At 46.6% G+C, this 19,469-nt stretch overlaps 3 protein-coding genes across 6 annotated transcripts in view; all 3 read left to right on the forward strand.

The window, feature by feature from the left end:
* Positions 1-19,469, forward strand: part of LOC116574089 (phosphatidylinositol 3,4,5-trisphosphate 3-phosphatase TPTE2-like) — a 772,466-nt gene that overhangs the window by 661,517 nt on the left and 91,480 nt on the right.
* Positions 1-19,469, forward strand: part of LOC116574410 (mitochondrial substrate carrier family protein S-like) — a 169,435-nt gene that overhangs the window by 145,428 nt on the left and 4,538 nt on the right. The gene's annotated exons all lie outside the window — the stretch shown is intronic.
* Positions 1,376-12,735, forward strand: LOC116574415 (mitochondrial ornithine transporter 1-like). 4 transcript variants are annotated; one of them, XM_032315169.1, is made up of 5 exons: positions 1,376-1,663; positions 5,565-5,702; positions 8,824-8,966; positions 9,934-10,092; positions 11,164-12,735. In XM_032315169.1, exons 2-5 carry the CDS (start codon positions 5,659-5,661, stop codon positions 11,286-11,288), a joined length of 471 nt encoding a protein of 156 aa, XP_032171060.1. In that variant the 5' UTR covers positions 1,376-1,663; positions 5,565-5,658; the 3' UTR covers positions 11,289-12,735. The 4 variants fall into 4 exon arrangements, with proteins under 4 accessions (XP_032171060.1, XP_032171062.1, XP_032171063.1 ...); XM_032315171.1 differs by lacking the exon at positions 1,376-1,663 and adding an exon at positions 3,607-3,737; XM_032315170.1 differs by lacking the exon at positions 1,376-1,663 and adding an exon at positions 4,330-4,790.

Here is a 19,469-nt window from a genome sequence, read left to right on the forward strand (position 1 = left end):
GGGAAGGATAAGCAGACCCCATGCGGAGCACTGAGCCCAACGCGGGGCTCAGTCTCACAACCCAAAGAACAGGACCTGAGCCCAAATCAAGAGTCTGATACTTGACTGACTGAGCCATCCAGGGACCCCGCCTTCTCTTCAATTTTGATGATGCTTTAAAAACCTAATCCAGGGGTCCCTGAGTGGCTCAGTGGGTTAAGCCTCTGCTTTTGGCTCAGGTCATGGGAGTCTGTTACCTCCCAGGGTCCTGGGATCGAGTCACGCATCCGGCTCTCTGCTCAGCGGGGAACCTGCTTCTCCCTCTTTCTCTCTGCCTGCCTCTCTGCCTACTTGTAATCTCTCTCTGTCAAATAAATAAATACAATCTCTTATACATACATACATACATACATACATACATACATACATACCTAATCCAATAGTTAGGTTTCCTGACACAAACAGTGGACATCTGAGATGCAGGGATCTCTGAGGCCCAGGAAAGGTAGAAGCATTAACGAGTGGCATTTTCCAAATGCTGACCTAGGCCAGGGTCCGGGCTTAAGACAGGGTGGCGTGGCTAGAGTTCATTCTTTTCCTTACCTTCAGACTTTTTTATTGAGGTCCTCTACATCAATTTAGATTTTGCTGTTTTCTAAACTCTTACAGTATAAAAGCGTAAAAATACATGATTGATGCTAAGCACGGTAGGATTCAGTGCATTCTCCCTTCGAATACGAATCATTAGTTGGTAGAATCCAGATGAAGATTTTCCGTGTGGTCCAATTTTAGCTCTTTAGGGATTAGCCAGACTCTCTGTCATCTTTCTCTGTTGCCTCTTTCCCTGTTTTTCTGATAGTCATCTGTGCTGCGGGGGATTAGGCAGAGAGGGGTGAGTCCTTCCTGCCGGACTTCTCCCTCCCTTGCTACGACTGCACGCAGCAGAGGGACTGTTCTTCATGAGCCGTTCCCGCAGCAGCTGTTATCTTCAGCCTTCTCGTCCATTTTTATGTAATCCTCGTGCAAACTGGATGGGGAGCCAAGGCTCTGAAGTTAATATCGCTTGTCCAGACTCTCACAGCAGAGCCGGCCTTCGGGACCAAGTCCATCTGACCCCATTGCTCACCCCTCCGAACACACACCACCCCCGTGCACCCTGCGGTCTTGACTGTTGAACACGTGTCTGTCTCTTCCACCGAGGGTGGGTTCCTTCAGAGCTGGAGCTGGGTGCCGGGCACAGTGGGGACCCTTTGTTGTTAACTGAACTGGGCTTGGAGGTTTCGTTGCCGGTGAGGGGTGGGAAGAGAGGTTGGAGTGAAAGCCCTGGGGTAGGGTGCTTATCTCTCTCTAAATTCCTGTGGGTGCTTGCGGCTGCATTCCAAAAGAGAAGACGGGTGCTGGAGGAGACTTCTGTCCTGCTTTTAGGGGGCACAGCATGTGTACTGACCAGGCAGCCCTCTGACACCTTGAAAGTGAAGATGAAGATGTTCCCTGACCTGTACCGGGGCTTCACCGACTGCTGCCTGAAGACCTACTACCAAGTGGGCTTCCGCAGCTTCTACAAGGGGACCAGCCCAGCGCTGATCGCCAACATCGCCGAGAGCTCGGTCCTCTTCATGTGCTACGGCTTCTGCCAACAGGTGGTGTGGAAAGTGGTTTGATTGGAGAAGCAGGCCAGGCTGAGGTGGGTTGTGGGCACTAACACATTCTTCCTTTGTTTAGGAAAGACACCATTGTTGATAAACATAAACTTTTATGATACCTTATGGGAAGAGTGTTTCCTTTTCTAAAATAACCACTTTGTTTCTGATTGTGAAGTTGTCATGTAAAACTTGCAGAAGGCTGGTCAGTAATGCACCCTGAATAAGGAGGTGCCCTTACGTGCTGGTGTTCTTCAGGAAGATGCTTTTCAGATGCCCTGGTGGTACTGCTTCTCTTGTGGGCACCAGGGCTAGACGGGAGCCACAGGTGCAACTTGTGAGCCGAGCTTTGGGTTCCCCTTCATCACAGTGCAGAGGACTGGAAGAAGCTGCCTGAGCCAGACAGGCTGGAGAGCAACTTGGAAATTTAGGAGGAGCTGGAAGCATCTGTGAAGATGCGGATGGACTGACTCTTTGTCTGGCCAAGTCTTCCCAAACATCAGACTTCAGCTTGTGCTGCGTCCTCCCTTGCAAATTTATTTACACAGAGACCATAGAGGATTCAGGAACCACTGGCATGTGTAGCCCTCTCTTTTTTGAACGTTGATTTATTTTAAATCATTGAAAATTGTATCAGGTTCATGGTTGGGCAGATAGCCGTATGGGTTGTTTCGGTAGGAACTGGAAACCCATTTGCAACTCCGGTCCCACCCGACTGTAGGCCCCTTCTGTGCAGAAGTGTTCTTTGGAGACGCCTAGTGATCTCAAAGACGTGCCCTTTTGTTTGCAGGAGTTTTGTCTTCATGGATGGAAAGTGTTTTTTAAAAGCTTGGGACTGGGTGGAATCACCCAGGGAGATAGCATCTGAAAAGTGCTGCACATGGATTCCAGGACCTTCCGCACAGAAGGGGTCATGAAGAGGAGGAGGAAGTAAAGAAATAAGCAGACGAGAAACCAGGAGAGTGTGGGATCTCATGCTAGAGACTGACAGAAAGAACACTGTAGCGACTGTCACTCTTTCTGCTAGAGGGGGAAACCTTCTCTGGGACAAGACGGGAAGTTTAGGTCCCCTCTGACATTCCCAGAGGAGGATGCCTTAAGGAGAAGATGGAGGTAGGAAGCAGCCACATGAGGTCCTGGAGGAAGTCCTACAGCCAAGAAGCCATTCTGTTTCATGTGGTCTCACCCCGTACCCTCCTCTCCGGTCCTGGTGAGGCAGGAGGGAGCCGTGTCTTCGTCCCACAGAACGAACAGTGTTTGCTTATTACCTGGCAGGGAATGGCCACCTTAGAGTTGATGGAGCTGGGGCACCCACACCTGTCCTGTTTTGTTCATCCCTCCTCATGATCTGTGAGAGCAGCAGAGCCCCTGCTGTTCTGTTTTAAAGCTGGGGACTCCGATTTGCAGATACTGGCTTAGGACCCTATTACTTGAGCTCAAAACTGAGCACAGGACCCAAAGCCGTGTCTCCCGAGTCCCCGTCCAGTACTCTTACCGTAAGACCAGAGTCGGGGCTCTGGACTGTGGTAGGGGTCAGGTCTAGAGGAAGACCTGGTCAGTAGAGGCAATGAAAGGAAAGCACTGCTTGGAAGAGCCTGCCGTGAATTTCAGCAATGATACCGTAAATATTTGCATGTCCTTGGCTTGAATGCCTCCCCGAGTTCAGTTCTCCTTTGAACTTTGTCCACATGGAGTCCTAACAGCAGGATGGTTCAGGTACATGTTCATTGAATGGGTGAAAAGCAGCTGATTCTTACCATATCCCATCCTTTGCCCGCTGTGGTTTCAGTTCTGGGTCTAACGCCTCTCCTGCAGGTGCAGCCTGGGGCCCCCCCGCGCCTCACTGGGCGCCCAGGTAGGGGAGAGGACTCAGAGTCCACTGCAGGTGTGCTTTGGCCTTGCTGTTGCACCAAAACAGCGTGATTACTCAGGCCGCCGAACCTTAGGCTGAAGGGCTTCCACACCGATCGATGCCATCTTTGTTCCCAGAAACCTGGCCATTGTGGCTGCTGGTCAGCAAATTGATGAAGGGTGCCCGAGGGAAACGAAGCCTGGATCTGCAGGCTGGCTGAAAGACTGCAGAAGCCACCTGAAGCTTTGGTCTTGACAGTCCGCCGAGTACATGTGAACCATGTTGGACAGTTTCCATTCGCTAGAAGCTGAGCACCAGCAGAGTTGCATGTCGCTGGGTAATGGCCTCATACCCGATTCTCTGAAACGAGAAGCAAGTCTGGAACACAAGCAGGGTCTCCCTCCTGGAAGAAAGCCTCGCTCCCCACCAACTCTTCTGGAAGCAGACAGGCTTAGGCCCCGCCCTCCGTCTGCCCATGGCCCCGATGCCAGGTCACTGGGGACCAGAAGGTTGGGGCTGAGATTGGAGGCGGCCCTTGATTTTCTCTTCCTGTCTGACCTCCGTTTGTGTGACTGTTTAACGTCCGGACAGTCGCATGTGCTCGGTCTGTTAGGCTTTTGCTCACGGTTTGGGGAAAGCTTGGGAGGGGATCTCCGAAGCCAGGAAGGGGGTCGCCTCACGGGGGTGTGGCGTCCTGGTGGTTAGGTGACGCAGGCTGCTGGCTTGACAGGTGAGAGTCAGGGAGCCAGTCGTCCTGTGAGCAGCTCACTCTTCCTGCCCAGTCCCGGGTGCCAGCAGAGCGCTTGTGACCGAACACTCCGGGGCTGGAAGGGATCTTATTTTCTGACCCTTGTGAACGCTCAAGAGAATTCCTGACAGTTAATGTCTCAGACTTTTCCCCGTATTTTTGAACTCTGATGGGACCTCGCTTTCACAGCCCTGCTGGTGACTGTGGCTGGTGGTACCAGACCCTCCTGTGGTGAAATGAATGCTTGTGTTCCGTGCATTTGCTTCTCCGTTTAGGTTCCCTGTGTAGCCATTTTCCCTCCAGCCCTCGAGCTTGCTGACCCTCCTTCACCCCCTCCTCCCCCGTCCTCGCTCCTGCTGCCCTCTGTGGCTGAGGTCAGGAGGTCGTCAGCGGAACTGGGAACTCTTCTTTGCAAGGAGCAGCTTTTTGGTTAAAGATTTATTCTGGGCTTTCATCTGCAACAGTAACTTTGTACATGGGGTTGTTCCAGGTTGGATTTGGGGCATGCAGGGATGGCCCCAGAACCTCGCTTTATGAAGCTTAGTGGCAGATACGCCGAAGTATCGTGATGGTGTGTCTTTGGGGTGGTGGGAGTTTGGGTAATTTTTTTACTCCCTCTTTTTTTTGTTGTTGTTTGTTTTTGGGTTTTTTGTTTGTTTGTTTTATATATCACTGTGTCTTAGTGTGGCTGCTGTAACAAAATACCGTCAACTGGATGGCTTAAACAAACATTTGTTTCTCACAGTTTTGAAAACTGGAAAGCCCAAGATCATGGTGCTGGTTGATTGGGTGTCTGGTGAGGGCCTATTTCCTGGATTAAAGAGGGACACCTTCTTGCTGTGTCCTCAAAGGGTGGATAGAGAGAGCGGTGGCCTCTTATAAGGACACTGATTGCATCATGGGGGGTTCTACCCTCACGACCTCACTAAACCTAAGCACCTCCCAGGGGCCCCCTCCGAATACGTCACCTTGGGGGATTACGGCTTCTGCATAGAGCCTTAGGGGTGTGGGATACGTCGCCATGACTATGACTAATAAAAGCAGCTGGATCTTGCAGTCAGGCAGACCCAGGTCTAATTCCTAGCATTGCCACGTGGTAGTGGTGTGACTTCAGGTACATTAGGTATTCTATGCACGGTTTTTCCACATGAAATTTGGGGTGTCGGTATCAGTGTTGGCCTCCCAGGGCTGGGGTCCTTAGATGAAACCGCATGTGCGAGTTCCCAGTGGGCACTCGGCAAAGGGTTCCTCTCCTTTGATCCTTGCTCTCCCTTACAGCCGAGTGCTTTGCGTGGGGAGTGCTGAATGAACGAATGCCTGGACTCCCGTGCTGGTTTCCTTCCAGTGATCTGCAGAACGCAGCCGCGGGTTCCTTCGCCTCTGCCTTTGCGGCCCTGGTGCTCTGTCCCACTGAGCTCGTCAAGTGCCGGCTGCAGACCATGTATGAGATGGAGTCGTCAGGGAAGATCGCCAGAAGCCACAAGTAAGCGCTGTTCGGGCACAAACGCTTGGTCTCTCGTTGCCTTGGTGCATTGAGTATTTGTCAGTTTTATATTCTACTAAAACTCAGTGGCAGAGAAAGAGATTAATCTACTCCAAAATACTGTGGTTTTAGAACTCTTTCCCCTACCAGTCAGAGGGGGACTTCCTAAATAACCTTTCAGAGGCCGGACCCACTCCTGCTCCCACAACGGACCACTGTCTGCAGATGTTTCTCACCTGGGACGTGGAGAGGCCGAGAGCTCCTCTCACTCTTGGCTCATTGAGTGCATGAGGCAGTGTCCCCAGCTGTGTTGGAGGCACACAGCAGACAGCTTTGAAACCGTGTCTGAGAGCTGAGCCTTCAGAAATGCCAACTTGGGTTCCAAGATGGATATTTGGTGCCCATTCCCAGGTTTCACGTGAGCGGATCAGCCCGTATTTCAGGGTCACTCTCTTACCTACCCCCCGCACCCTTCTCGTGTACCCACAGCGAGCCTGGCTTCTGAACACTCCTCAGAGCCCTGGGGAGCTACTCTGCGGCCATAAGAATGCTCTCCCTCTCAGTCCTGCAAACAGATTCTAGTTACATGAGTGTGTGTCATACACAGTGTGATTTATTGTCTTTATTAATCTCAACATTTGCTTATTTATCTTGACATCTGGCTGACTAAAGCTCTTTGTCACTGTGGTAGACTCGGTGTGTAAATCTGACCGGAAAAATCAGAGTAATTGACCATTTACACAAGTGGTCTCCTCCCAGGGAGGGTGGGGTTTCTGACAGAGTTCTATATCCTGCACCCTGGGGATTCTTTACAACCAGTTTGAAGCTACTCTTTCTGGCCTACAGGTCCAAAAGCATAAGTCTTTGAAACTTTTTATTGAAATCTGGTGTAGACCCAGAAATCATAAGTGGGGGTTCTAATAGTCACTAAACACACAATATGGTAACCAATGCCCAGAATCAGAGATAGAACAGGAACAGAACCCAGAAAGCTGTTCTCATGTCCCCTAGGAGTAGTTTAAGGTTTTTTTAATTTAAATTTTTAATTTATATTCAATTTAGTTAACATATAATGTATTATTAGTTCCAGGGTAGGATTTAGTGATTCATCACTTAAATACAACACTCAGTGCTAGTTACATCAAGCATGCTTCTTAATGCCCGTCACCAATTACCCCACCCAATCCACCTCTCCTAAAGCAACCTTCAGTTGGTTTCCCAAGGTTCTTTTTTTTTTTTTTTAAAGATTTTATTTGTTTATTTGACAGACAGCATAAGTAGGCAGAAAGGCAGGCAGAGACAGAGAGGGAAGCAGACGTGGGGCTCAATCCCAGGACCCTGGGATCATGACCTGAGCCGAAGGCAGAGGCTTTAACCCACTAAGCCACCCAGGCACCCCTTCCTAAGGTAGTTTTAAGGAAAGTAATTGTTGGCTCCAAAAACTTAAGCGAATGGACATCTTGCACCAAGTTAAGTATCAGTTGACAATATTTTAGGTATGGCTATATACTCCTGGCCTACACAGGGGTATATGGTACCTTGGGGTTAAGACTTGGTTCAGAAGGCAGGCCAGTCCCATTGAGTTGGATCACTGTGTTACATTCCCATTATAGAATGGGAGCTGAGTTGTAGGAAGGACCTAGATAATGAGTGATGCCTGATGAAGCGTTCTGAAATGCTTTTGATTACCGGGTGGTTTGATTCTTCACTGGTCTAAGCGAGGTCACCTGCTGAGAACACTGTGAAGAGAAAGGAGTTCCCTAATACACACCAAAGATGTGGTTTCTGCTGCTGTTTTCCTGACAGAGAAGGCCTGCCATGGTGCACACCGTCAGGAAGAGGGGTCTAGACAGAAAGGATCCTGCATTACTGCTGCTCCAGGGCTCTGATCAGCCTGAAAGAGAAGTTCATGCCTACTTACTTTCTAAGAACTAAATCCTCAGTGCTTCTTGCCCTGTAGAGTTTCTAAGAATTTCCGTTGTCGTGCCTTCAAGTAACATCTACTCCCTTACTCCTTCACTGCACTAACACAAAGCGAAAAGACCGTAAGCACTTGAACAGATTCCTTCTATACCCACCCGTTCGAAAGAAAGGTAGAGGAGAGTAGGCACAGAAGGAGGTAGAGGAGTGGGCGAGTACGAGGGCATTTTATTCTTGCTGAGCTTGTACAGCTCCTTATTGTAATTTTTCTTATTCATTGTTGGACAAAAGTGGGTATTGGCTCTTTTACATCTTGGATAATATCCAGAATGTATGAATGCATTTTTTTTCAATGAACTAAAAAGTGAATTTGTTTATTGAGGGCAAGAGGATGCAAGCAATATAAAAATCAGAGCTTGTCTGGCTTTCCCTGACTTTTCTTTCTCCGCCTGTCAAATGGGGGTTGGATTTTATTTGTATGCGTTCTGAGGGTCCCGATCTGCTCCTGGAATCCTTTATACAGGGGGAAGCTGTGGGGCAGATTCCTGAAGACCACCTCCCCTGACCATCTGTGGGGAGAACAGTCATTGGGCAGGAGTGTTGGCTTGGTAGCACCTACTTCTTTTCCCTTGTTTCTTGTGTACCATAAAATAGACCTTGCCTGCAATGGTGAGCCTTGCAACTAGCAAAAAGCAGCTCTAGAAACCTGCCTTGCCACGTTGGCACTGGTCTAGGTCCTTTGTTCTGTCCACACTCAGTGGAGGTCTTTCTGATTTTCCAGAAGTCAAGTGTACTCCTTCTCCAGGAGTGTTCTCAGGGCTTCCTTTCCTGAGTGGTGCACTTGGGAAATGTGAACATGGTTCCATTTGAGACGGGGTTCTGGCGTAGTCTGCTGAAGTCTTGGCCAGAGGCATAGTGGCCACACACAGGTCTCTATGAATACACACTTTAATGATATTTCCTAGCTGTTGGATAGTTCAGGTGAGAACAGTTCTCCTAAAATAATAGGATCTGTGCTTCTCTGAGATTTCCTCCCTGCAGAAGCCTCATTTTCAGAATTTGGGCCCCTGAGTTTCTAGAATTAGCCATTCCCTGCCTGCCCAGGGTTGAGCCAGGCCTGCCACTGGGGTGGGAGTGCCAGCCTCGCCCCCCAGTCCCCCCATTTCCCTGGCCCTAAGCACAGCTCCCTGTCTCCCTGCTGCACAGTCTGGTCCGTGGTGAAGAGCGTCCTCAGGAAGGACGGCCCCTTGCGCTTCTACCACGGCCTCTCCAGCACCTTACTCCGAGAGGTGCCCGGCTATTTCCTCTTCTTTGGTGCATCAGGGAGATCGAAGGATGAGCTAGGTAAGCATTTGGCTGGGCTGGGCCGGGCCACGCCCCACAGTGGCCTGCTTGTTGCAGAGGCTGTGGGGGTCTGCTAGGCACGGAGGTTTCTGGAGGCTTGGAAAGGACCTTGGCACCTTCCTCTGGGTGCACTCATGTCCTCGCCACGAGGATGAAGCTGCGCATCCGACTTCATTACTGGAGTAACATTTTAGGGGAGAATATAGAAATTACTTTCCTCTGGGAACTCTTCAATAAAGGGGTAAATCACCTGTAAAGTTGTTACAATAAGCATAAAACTTGGTAATAAATCTTGAGTGTGTTTCCAGAGGACTGAAAAGTGTCATTCTTTCTAGCTTGTCCTGTGTACCTGCTTGTCGCAATCACGTCAATGATTCACTTGCATGAATGATTACTTGTTTCTTCTCAAACACATCACAGAATAAGTGTTTTGGACTTATTCTGGGGTTAGGCAAGCTCCCAGGCTTAACTATCATGTTTAATAAGACAACTTTGGCTTTCGTGGTAAAGGAAGAATCAGGGCTGTGGGGCATTAACATAATGAAATACTGCAGACTGAGAGGGTTGGAAAAAACATGACCTGTGTTTCAGTGGCCACTGTTCTCATTCCCATGGGGTGGGTGGTGGGTTGCCATATTGTTGGGGCCTGCTGGTTCTGTGTGGGCCAGTCCCACGGAGGGCAGGACAGGAGGGACACAGCGCCACAGTGACCAGCACTGATATGGTCCTGTGATGAGGGGCAGACCCAGAGTGCCACATGGGACCTTCTGTCCCCTGAGCAGGGAGCCCAAAGGGGCTTAATCCCTGAGATCAGGACCTGAGCTGAAGGCAGATGCCTTACTGACTGAGCCACGGGTGCCCCAAGTATCAGCATTTTTATTTGCATCTACCTGCACCCACTACCACCTTGACCTCTGGAAATGCTGTCCTTGAGACAAAAATGCTGTTGGCGGCTTTCCTCCTCCAGGCCCTGTCCCTTTGATGTTAAGCGGTGGAGTTGGTGGGATCTGCCTCTGGCTTGCTGTTTACCCAGTGGATTGTGTCAAATCCAGAATTCAAGTTCTTTCCATGTCTGGAAAACAGGCAGGATTTATCGGAACCTTTATAAGCATTGTGAAAAATGAAGGTGAGTCTGCTCATTGCAGAAATGGAGTGGGTATGTCTAGACCGGGTATTTCGCCGTAACCCTCATGGAGGTCGATCACGTGTGTGTAGTTGTTCTCTTCCCCTGTCCCCTGTCCTTTATCTAGTGCCCCTGCCTTAGCTTGCTTCCATTCTCAAGAATGTTTGATGTCCTTGTTCCTCACTTCTGGGCCAGGATTCTTTGTTCTAAATAGCCCGGAGGGAACTTTAAAACTCCAGATTGTGCCTAAGGGGACAAATGCTTGGAAGTCAGCACCCCTTGTTCTATAGAGTATAGATAGTATCAGAAAAGGATCTCTAACAGAACCACTAAAGGATTTAAAAGAACGTGCTGCAAGTCCCTAATGCTCAGACTTCCTGAAGGTGATTGGCTCTGAATTTTGAGAGTTAACGTAGGAGTATCAAGATTTTCTAGGAGATGTTTGTATAACGCCCGGGTCGTGCCTCTGGTGAGTAGAGACCTGTCCTTTCAGCATCCGCTCTACATCTTCCACCTCGGGATGTGAACTTCTCGGGCTTGATTTTGTGAGAGAGCGGCCACAGGGTGTGGAAACGGTTCAGTTCATACTCCAGAGTTGCATAAAGCCTCATAGTTGCACAGAGCCCTTACGCCTCCCTCATCCACTTGGATCTTCATAACAGTCTGGGCAGTGCCAGCTGTGGACACAGGACTGTGCTTTTGGCCCGGTGTCTTGCGGTCCTTGTCCTCCCGAGTGACTCTGTGAGGCTGCTGCCCTCCTGTGTTCTGGGGCTGCTTCTCTCTGCCCAGGTGGGGCCTCGTGCTGACCGGTCCATGTACCAGGAGCGAGCCGGGGATTCACGTGTGGTACCTGAGCGTCGCCAAGATTTGCTGGAACACTGGATGCCTGGCCTCGTTGCCGTGAGCCTCCATCCTTCCCGTTCGTCCAGGGACACCTGGACAGAAGCCCTTCCGTCCCTTGTCGGCATTCAGTGTGTTGTCTGGATCTGTCGGTGTCCAGCCCTGGGCTCTGCGGCTTCACAGGGTCTCTCTGAGAAGGGGCGTCTCAGTCTTTGATCACTTCTTGTCTTCTAGGAATAACGGCCTCATATTCTGGACTGAAACCCACAATGATCCGAGTGTTCCCTGCCAATAGGGCACTCTTTCTGGCCTACGAATACAGCAGGAAGCTGATGATGAGCCAGTTCGAAGCCTACTGAAGTGTCCTGGCAAAACGAAATCCAAGTCTAGGCACGTGATCACGACAGTTCATCTCAGGGTTTCATGGAGTACAAGACTAATGGGGAATTATTTTGGTTTCATAGGAGTTCTGTTTTTTTGGTCTTCCCTTATACTCTAAATCTTAAACTTTGTGAAAAGGGCCTCCATTTTATCCTATTAATTTCTGCCCATAATCGTTCTGAAATTGAACTAAGTTGCTGCTCTTGTCCTTGATGGGACATTTAGGGTGAGCCGCCGGCCCTGTACAGGATCTGAAAGGCTAAATATAGTTCTTTCGGGACTTTTCGTAAACCTGTATGTGTCCGTGCAGCTTGGTTACATGTTAGAAGGTGTCATTTGGTTCCATGTTTAATTCTCAGATCTCACCAGAAAAACTCTGAGGTAAACATGTTTCATGAAGATGACTATGAGTGATTCCTTACTCTAGATGTAGGCTTTTAGAACCTTAGTACATGCACTATCCTAAGTAGCTGAAGTTCAGTTTTTCTGTGGTGCTTGACAACTGAACTATCTGTGTAGATTTTGTAGAGGAGAACATATCTGCAAACTGGTGTGGCTTCCATGTTCACGATTTAAGTTAGGGGTAAGCCTCTTGGACTTTCCCAAGATGTTGTACTGTTAAAATAGTGCCATTCACTTCCTAGGTGGGATCATCTTGTGCCCCTGACACATTGTGAGGTGTGGTGAGAGCAGCACGCCCCTCACCTGTGCCAGCTCCCCTTCTCTCCCAAAGAACTCCCCCTCTGCTGGGCCTTAGGTTGAGGGAGGTGCTGAGGGGAGGGGGCCCTGCTGCTGTGCTTTGTGAAGGCCCATGACCGCCAGCAGGCCTGCTCTTCCGTCTCTGGGTCCTGGCCTGGGTAGGATTGAAGATTATTTCTTTGGACCGTCTATGGCCTGCTGATGCACTTTGGCCCACTCACTCACTCACTGCCTCCACCGACCAGAAACACTTCCCGGGAGCAGAGTGCCAAAGCCAAGAGAAGCCCTTGTTCGCTGTCTGGTGCCTGAAGGACAGTGCTCATGGGCAAGGTCCTCTTTCGGATGGAACTGGACAGAACCGAGGGCTTCTCCTCCACAGTGAGTGATGTTGGGGTGACCCCTTTGTTTTCATTTATCTCAGGATCGCTAACTGCCATGTTTCTTATTGGGTTGGAGCCTTTTACATTTGGTACTGGCAGTCCGTGGATTTTCAGGATTGTATATAGGGGGTGACTTTACAAAGCAATGAAATAAGCCAAGTAATTTTATTTAGCTATGCCATACGAATGCACTAACCACCACCACAAAACTCCAGGTCACCTGGTGGAAGAGGGTCCCTTCTTGTCCCCACTTAGGCAAGCCTCATCACACTGTGCTGCTCCAAGACCAGCAAGGGCTCTCTCAGAAACCAGTGTTCTTAAGCAGGGTGACGCTGCTAACATCTGTCCCGTGTGTCTCTCTCCTTGTTGGCACAGTGTCCCCCTCGAGTGAAAAAACCTTTGGTTTCCTGAAGCTTTTTGTTCTCTGCAGAGGCTCTGTGCTAACTCTAGCCCACGCGCCAGAAGCCAGAGGGTCGGGGCAGTGAGCAGCTGCTCTTTCTGTATACTGCAGATGTGCAAGTTGGCCCACCAGCAGCATTCTTCTTCTGCCTGGTTGTGTGGATGGGGTTGATGTAGCAGGAAACTGCTCTATTTTTTAAAAATAGCTAAATTTCCTATTATGTTTTGGATAATTCTATTCCAGGGTAGTCAGATCTATTCGAAAAAAAAAGAGTATCATTTTGATGTACCATGATGTAAGATTCTCGAGTTGTTCAAGGAAGTATTTATGTCAGGTTGTAAGGAGGCAAGCCTGTAAATTCTCTTTATGTGAGCAAAAGCACAAGAGTGTAGCAACTCAGTGGCCAGGAATTTGGATGCATCTTGGAGGGTTAGGGAAGAGAAACCCTAACTGTAATCTTCTTTCAGAAAGCAAGTCTTGAAAATTGGGGTTTTCTTCCTTAGTGCCACCTAAGTATCTACACCCCCACCCCCTACCACCTGGTCTGCCCCTCTGGCTTATGGCTGCATGCATGTTCAAGGGAATAGTACAAACTGTTTAGCAGCAACATGTGTTATTGTACACAAATTATAGCAAGTAATATAGTCAGAGCTTTTCCTAAAAAGCCTTTAGATGGGCTATTGCACTGGTAGCTGAGACCCTTTGAGGGCTATTTGGAGGGAAAGAGAGCATCTGCATCCAGGCATGTTCATAAATAAGGAACATATTAACATATAAATAATGACATATAAATAAAACATATAAATAACGAGACTTCGAATAAAACAGCATCCAGCAACGAAGAGAATAGGATTCCCTGTGGACACTGGACTAACCAGTGTTTATAGTGAAAGGATGATCTTCACAGAGTTCCCTACATTTAAATAAAGTTGGCTGGAAGCAGAGTCTGTGTCAGGGGTTGTACTTTAAAATCATCTAGATTTCTCTAGGCAGACATTTCCTTTGACTTCACGGTGATATTACAAAGAGAAAGAATCTGCTGTAACGTCTGTTTATGTTTACCCAGATTCTCTTGTCCTCCAAGGACTGCCTGTGTAATTGAAGCTTGTATCACAAGCTGAGCGGGGACTGTTTATAGGAACGGTCCTATGGGCTCAAGCCTCCTACTGGTGCCTGTCGGAGGTTTGATAAATAGCTTAGAAATGACCTCTTTAGAGGAGGAGTCAGGAGGGCAGAGAAGTAGCAGGCTGAGACTACTTCAGCTAGTCGGAGATCAGCTAGATAGCTTATCTAAAGATTGCAAACACCTGAAAATCCATCGGCAGATCGAAGAGAAGAAGAACAGCAATTCTGGAAACAGAAAAACGACCACTTTTTGAAAGGTAGGACCGGCGGAGAAGTGAATCCAAAGCGACGGGAAGATAGACCCCAGGGGGAGGGGCCGGCTCCCAGCAAGCGGCAGAGCGACGGCGCACAAAATCAGGACTTTTAAAAGTCTGTTCCGCTGAGGGACATCGCTCGAGGCTAAACCAGAGCGAAGCCCACGAGGGGTCAGCGTGGCCTCAGGTCCCGCAGGGTCACAGAAGGATCGGGGGTGTCTGAGTGTCGCAGAGCTTGCGGGTATTGGACTGGAAAAGCCGGCTACAGAGACAGAGCGGACAGTAAGCTCGCAGCTCGGTGTTACCTTGAAACAGTCGCAGGCTTGGTGCGCTCGGAGCGCGGCCTGAGGTCAGGCAGACAGGAGTAACTGGCACTGTTCTCTGAGGGCGCACTGAGGAGTGGGGCCCTGGGCTCTCGGCTCCTCCAGGCCTGAGACCAGAAGGCCACCATTTGTAGTCCCGTCCTCCAGAACTCTACAGAAAGCGCTCAGGGAACAAAAGCTCCTGAAAGCAAACCGGAGCGGATTACTCACCCCTGCCCGTGTTAAGGGCAATGCAATTCCGCCTGGGGCAAAGACACTTGAGAATCACTACAACAGGCCCCTCCCTCAGAAGATCAACAAGAAATCCAGCCTAGACCAAGTTCACCTCCCAAGGAGTGTGGTTTCAATACCAAGGAGAGCAGCAGAATTCCAGAGGAGGAGAAAGCAAAGCACGGAACTCATGGCTTTTTCCCTGTGATTTTTTTTAGTCTTGCAGTTAATTTGATTTTTTTCTTTTTCATTTTTTGTTTTTTTTTCTCGCCTTCTGGTAAAATTTTTTTTTAACTTTTACCTTTTTCTTTTTTAACATTTTTAACTAGTTTATCCAATATATATATATTTTTTCTTTTTTATATTTTTCTTATTTGTTTTTTTTTAAATTCTTTTTTTTTTCTTTTTTCTTTTTTTTTTTCTTTCTTCCTTTTTGAACCTCTTTTTATCCCCTTTCTCCCCCCTCACGATTTGGGATCTCTTCTAATTTGGTTAAAGCATATTTTCCTGGGGTTGTTGCCACCCTTTTAGTATTTTACTTGCTCCTTCATATACTCTTATCTGGACAAAATGACAAGACGGAAAAATTCAACACAAAAAAAAGAACAAGAGGCAGTACCGAAGGCTAGGGACCTAATCAATACAGACATTGGTAATATGTCAGATCTAGAGTTCAGAAATACAATTCTCAAGGTTCTAGCTGGGCTCGAAAAAGGCATGGAAGTTATTAGAGAAACCCTCTCGAGAGATATAAAAGCCCTTTCTGGAGAAATAAAAGAACTAAAATCTAACCAAGTTGAAATGAAAAAAGCTATTAATGAGGTGCAATCAAAAATGGAGGCTCTCACTGCTAGGATAAGTGAGGCAGAAGAAAGAATTAGTGATATAGAAGACCAAATGACAGAGAATAAAGAAGCTGAGCAAAAGAGGGACAAACAGCTACTGGACCACGAGGGGAGAATCTGAGAGATAAGTGACACCATAAGACAAAACAACATTAGAATAATTGGGATTCCAGAAGAAGAAGAAAGAGAGAGGGGAGCAGAAGGTATACTGGAGAGAATTATTGGGGAGAATTTCCCCAATATGGCAAAGGGAAAGAGCATCAAAATTCAGGAGGTTCAGACAACGCCCCTCAAAATCAATAAGAATAGGCCCACACACCATCACCTAAAAGTAAAATTTACAAGTCTCAGTGACAAAAAGAAAATCCTGAAAGCAGCCTGGGAAAAGAAGTCTGTAACATACAATGGTAAAAATATTAGATTGGCAGCTGACTTATCCACAGAGACCTGGCAGGCCAGAAAGAGCTGGCATGATATTTTCAGAGCACTAAACGAGAAAAACATGCAGCCAAGAATAATATATCCAGCTAGGCTATCATTGAAAATAGAAGGAGAGATTAAAAGCTTCCAGGACAAACAAAAACTGAAAGAATTTGCAAACACCAAACCAGCTCTACAGGAAATCTTGAAAGGGGTCCTCTAAGCAAAGAGAGAGCCTACAAGTGGTAGATCAGAAAGGAACAGAGACCATATACAGTAACAGTCACCTTACAGGCAATACAATGGCACTAAATTCATATCTCTCAATAGTTACCCTGAATGCTAATGCGATAAATGCCCCTGTCAAAAGATACAGGGTATCAGAATGGATAAAAAAACAGAACCGATCTATATGTTGCCTCCAAGAAACTCATTTTAAGCCCAAAGACAGCTCCAGATTTAAAGTGAGGGGGTGGAAAAGAATTTACCATGCTAATGGACATCAGAAGAAAGCAGGAGTGGCAATCCTTATATCAGATCAATTAGATTTTCAGCCAAAGACTATAATAAGAGATGAGGAAGGACACTATATCATACTCAAAGGGTCTGCCCAACAAGATCTAACAATTTAAAATATCTATGCCCCCAACGTGGGAGAGGCCAACTATATAAACCAATTAATAACAAAATCAAAGAAACACATCAACAATAAACCAATAATAAGAGGGGACTTTAACACTCCCCTCACTGAAATGGACAGATCATCCAAGCAAAAGATCAGCAAGGAAATAAAGGCCTTAAACGACACACTGGACCAGATGGACATCACAGATATATTCAGAACTTTTCATCCCAAAGCAACAGAATACACATTCTTCTCTAGTGCACATGGAACATTCTCCAGAATAGATCACATCCTCAGTCCTAAAACAGGATTCAATCGGTATCAAAAGATTGGGATCATTCCCTGCATATTTTCAGACCACAATGCTCTAAAGCTAGAACTCAACCACAAAAGGAAGTTTGAAAAGAACCCAAATACATGGAGACTAAACAGCATCCTTCTAAAGAATGAATGGGTCAACCGGGAAATTAAAGAAGAATTGAAAAAAATCATGGAAACAAATGATAATGAAATACAACGGTTCAAAATCTGTGGGACACAACAAAGGCAGTCCTGAGAGGAAAATATATAGCGGTACAAGCCTTTCTCAAGAAACAAGAAAGGTCTCAGGTACACAACCTAACCCTACACCTAAAGGAGCTGGAGAAAGAACAAGAAAGAGACCCTAAGCCAAGCAGGAGAAGAGAAATCATAAAGATCAGAGCAGAAATCAATGAAATAGAAACCAAAAAGACAATAGAGCAAATCAACGAAACTAGGAGCTGGTTCTTTGAAAGAATTAATAAAATTGATAAACCCCTGGCCAGACTTATCAATAAGAAAAGAGAAAGGACCCAAATAAATAAAATCATGAATGAAAGAGGAGAGATCACAACTAACACCAAAGAAATACAAACTATTATAAGAACATACTATGAGCAACTCTACGCCAACAAATTTGACAATCTGGAAAAAATGGATGCCTTCCTAGAAACATATAAACTACCACAACTGAACCAGGAAGAAGTAGAAAGCCTGAACAGACCCATAACCAGTAAGGAGATTGAAACAGTCATTAAAAATCTCCAAACAAACAAAAACCCAGGGCCAGACGGCTTCCCGGGGGGGGGAATTCTACCAAACACTTAAAGAAGAACTAATTCCTATTCTCCTGAAACTGTTCCAAAAAATAGAAATGGAAGGAAAACTTCCAAACTCATTTTATGAGGCCAGCATCACCTTGATCCCAAAACCAGACAAGGATCCCATCCAAAAAGAGAGCTATAGACCAATATCCTTGATGAACACAGATGCGAAAATACTCAACAAAATACTAGCCAATAGGATTCAACAGTACATTAAAAGGATTATTCACCACGACCAAGTGGGATTTATTCCAGGGCTGAAAGGTTGGTTCAACATCCGCAAATCAGTCAATGTGATACAACACATCAATAAAAGAAAGAACAAGAACCACATGATACTCTCAATAGATGTTGAAAAAGCATTTGACAAAGTACAGCATCCCTTCCTGATCAAAACTCTTCAAAGTGTAGGGATAGAGGGCACATACCTCAATAGCATCAAAGCCATCTACGAAAAACCAAAGCAAATATCATTCTCAATGGAGAAAAACAGAAAGCTTTTCCTCTAAGGTCAGGAACATGGCAGGGATGTCCATTATCACCACTGCTATTCAACATAGTACTAGAGGTCCTAGCCTCAGCAATCAGACAACAAAAGGAAATTAAAGGCATCCAAATCGGCAAAGAAGAAGTCAAATTATCACTCTTCGCAGATGATATGATACTATATGTGGAAAACCCAAAAGACTCCACTCCAAAACTGCTGGAACTTATACAGGAATTCAGTAAAGTGTCAGGATATAAAATCAAGGCACAGAAATCAGTTGCATTTCTCTACACCAACAGCAAGACAGAAGAAAGAGAAATTAAGGAGTCAATCCCATTTACAATTGCACCCAAAACCATAAGATACCTAGGAATAAACCTAACCAAAGAGGCACAGAATCTGTACTCAGAAAACTATAAAGTACTCATGAAAGAAATTGAGGAAGACACAAAGAAATGGAAAAATGTTCCATGCTCCTGGATTGGAAGAATAAATATTGTGAAAATGTCTATGCTACCTAAAGCAATCTACACATTTAATGCAATTCCTATCAAAGTACCATCCATCTTTTTCAAAGAAATGGAACAAATAATGCTAAAATTTATATGGAACCAGAAAAGACCTCGAATAGCCAAAGGGATATTGAAAAAGAAAGCCAAAGTTGGTGGCATCACAATTCCGGACTTCAAGCTCTATTACAATGCTGTCATCATCAAGACAGCATGGTACTGGCACAAATACAGACACACAGATCAATGGAACAGAATAGAGAGCCCAGAAATAGACCCTCAACTCTACGGTCAACTAATCTTCGACAAAGCAGGAAAGAATGTCCAATGGAAAAAAGACAGCCTCTTCAATAAATGGTGCTGGGAAAACTGGACAGCCACATGCAGAAAAATGAAATTGGACCATTTCCTTACACCACACACAAAAATAGACTCAAAATGGATCAAGGACGTCAATGTGCGAAAGGAATCCATCCAAATCCTTGAGGAGAACACAGGCAGCAACCTCTTCGACCTCAGCCGCAGCAACATCTTCCTAGGAACAACGCCAAAGGCAAGGGAAGCAAGGGCAAAAATGAACTACTGGGATTTCATCAAGATCAAAAGCTTTTGCACAGCAAAGGAAACATTTAACAAAATCAAAAGACAACTGACAGAATGGGAGAAGATATTTGCAAACGACATATCAGATAAAGGACTAGTGTCCAGAATCTATAAGAACTTAGCCAACTCAACACCCAAAGAACAAATAATCCAAT

The sequence above is a fragment of the Mustela erminea genome, chromosome 15 (genome assembly GCF_009829155.1).
Source record: "Mustela erminea isolate mMusErm1 chromosome 15, mMusErm1.Pri, whole genome shotgun sequence".
NCBI classification, from domain to species: Eukaryota; Metazoa; Chordata; class Mammalia; order Carnivora; family Mustelidae; genus Mustela; species Mustela erminea.

What these genes read in the sequence shown, in the direction of transcription:
- LOC116574415 (XM_032315169.1), top strand. Translation starts at nt 5,659, where the DNA reads ATGTATGAGATGGAGTCGTCAGGGAAGATCGCCAGAAGCCACAA. An exon ending in AAGATCGCCAGAAGCCACAA is followed by an intron (nt 5,703 to 8,823) that starts GTAAGCGCTGTT and finishes GTCTCCCTGCTG; the next exon opens with CACAGTCTGGTCCGTGGTGA. An exon ending in AAGCATTGTGAAAAATGAAG is followed by an intron (nt 10,093 to 11,163) that starts GTGAGTCTGCTC and finishes CTTGTCTTCTAG; the next exon opens with GAATAACGGCCTCATATTCT.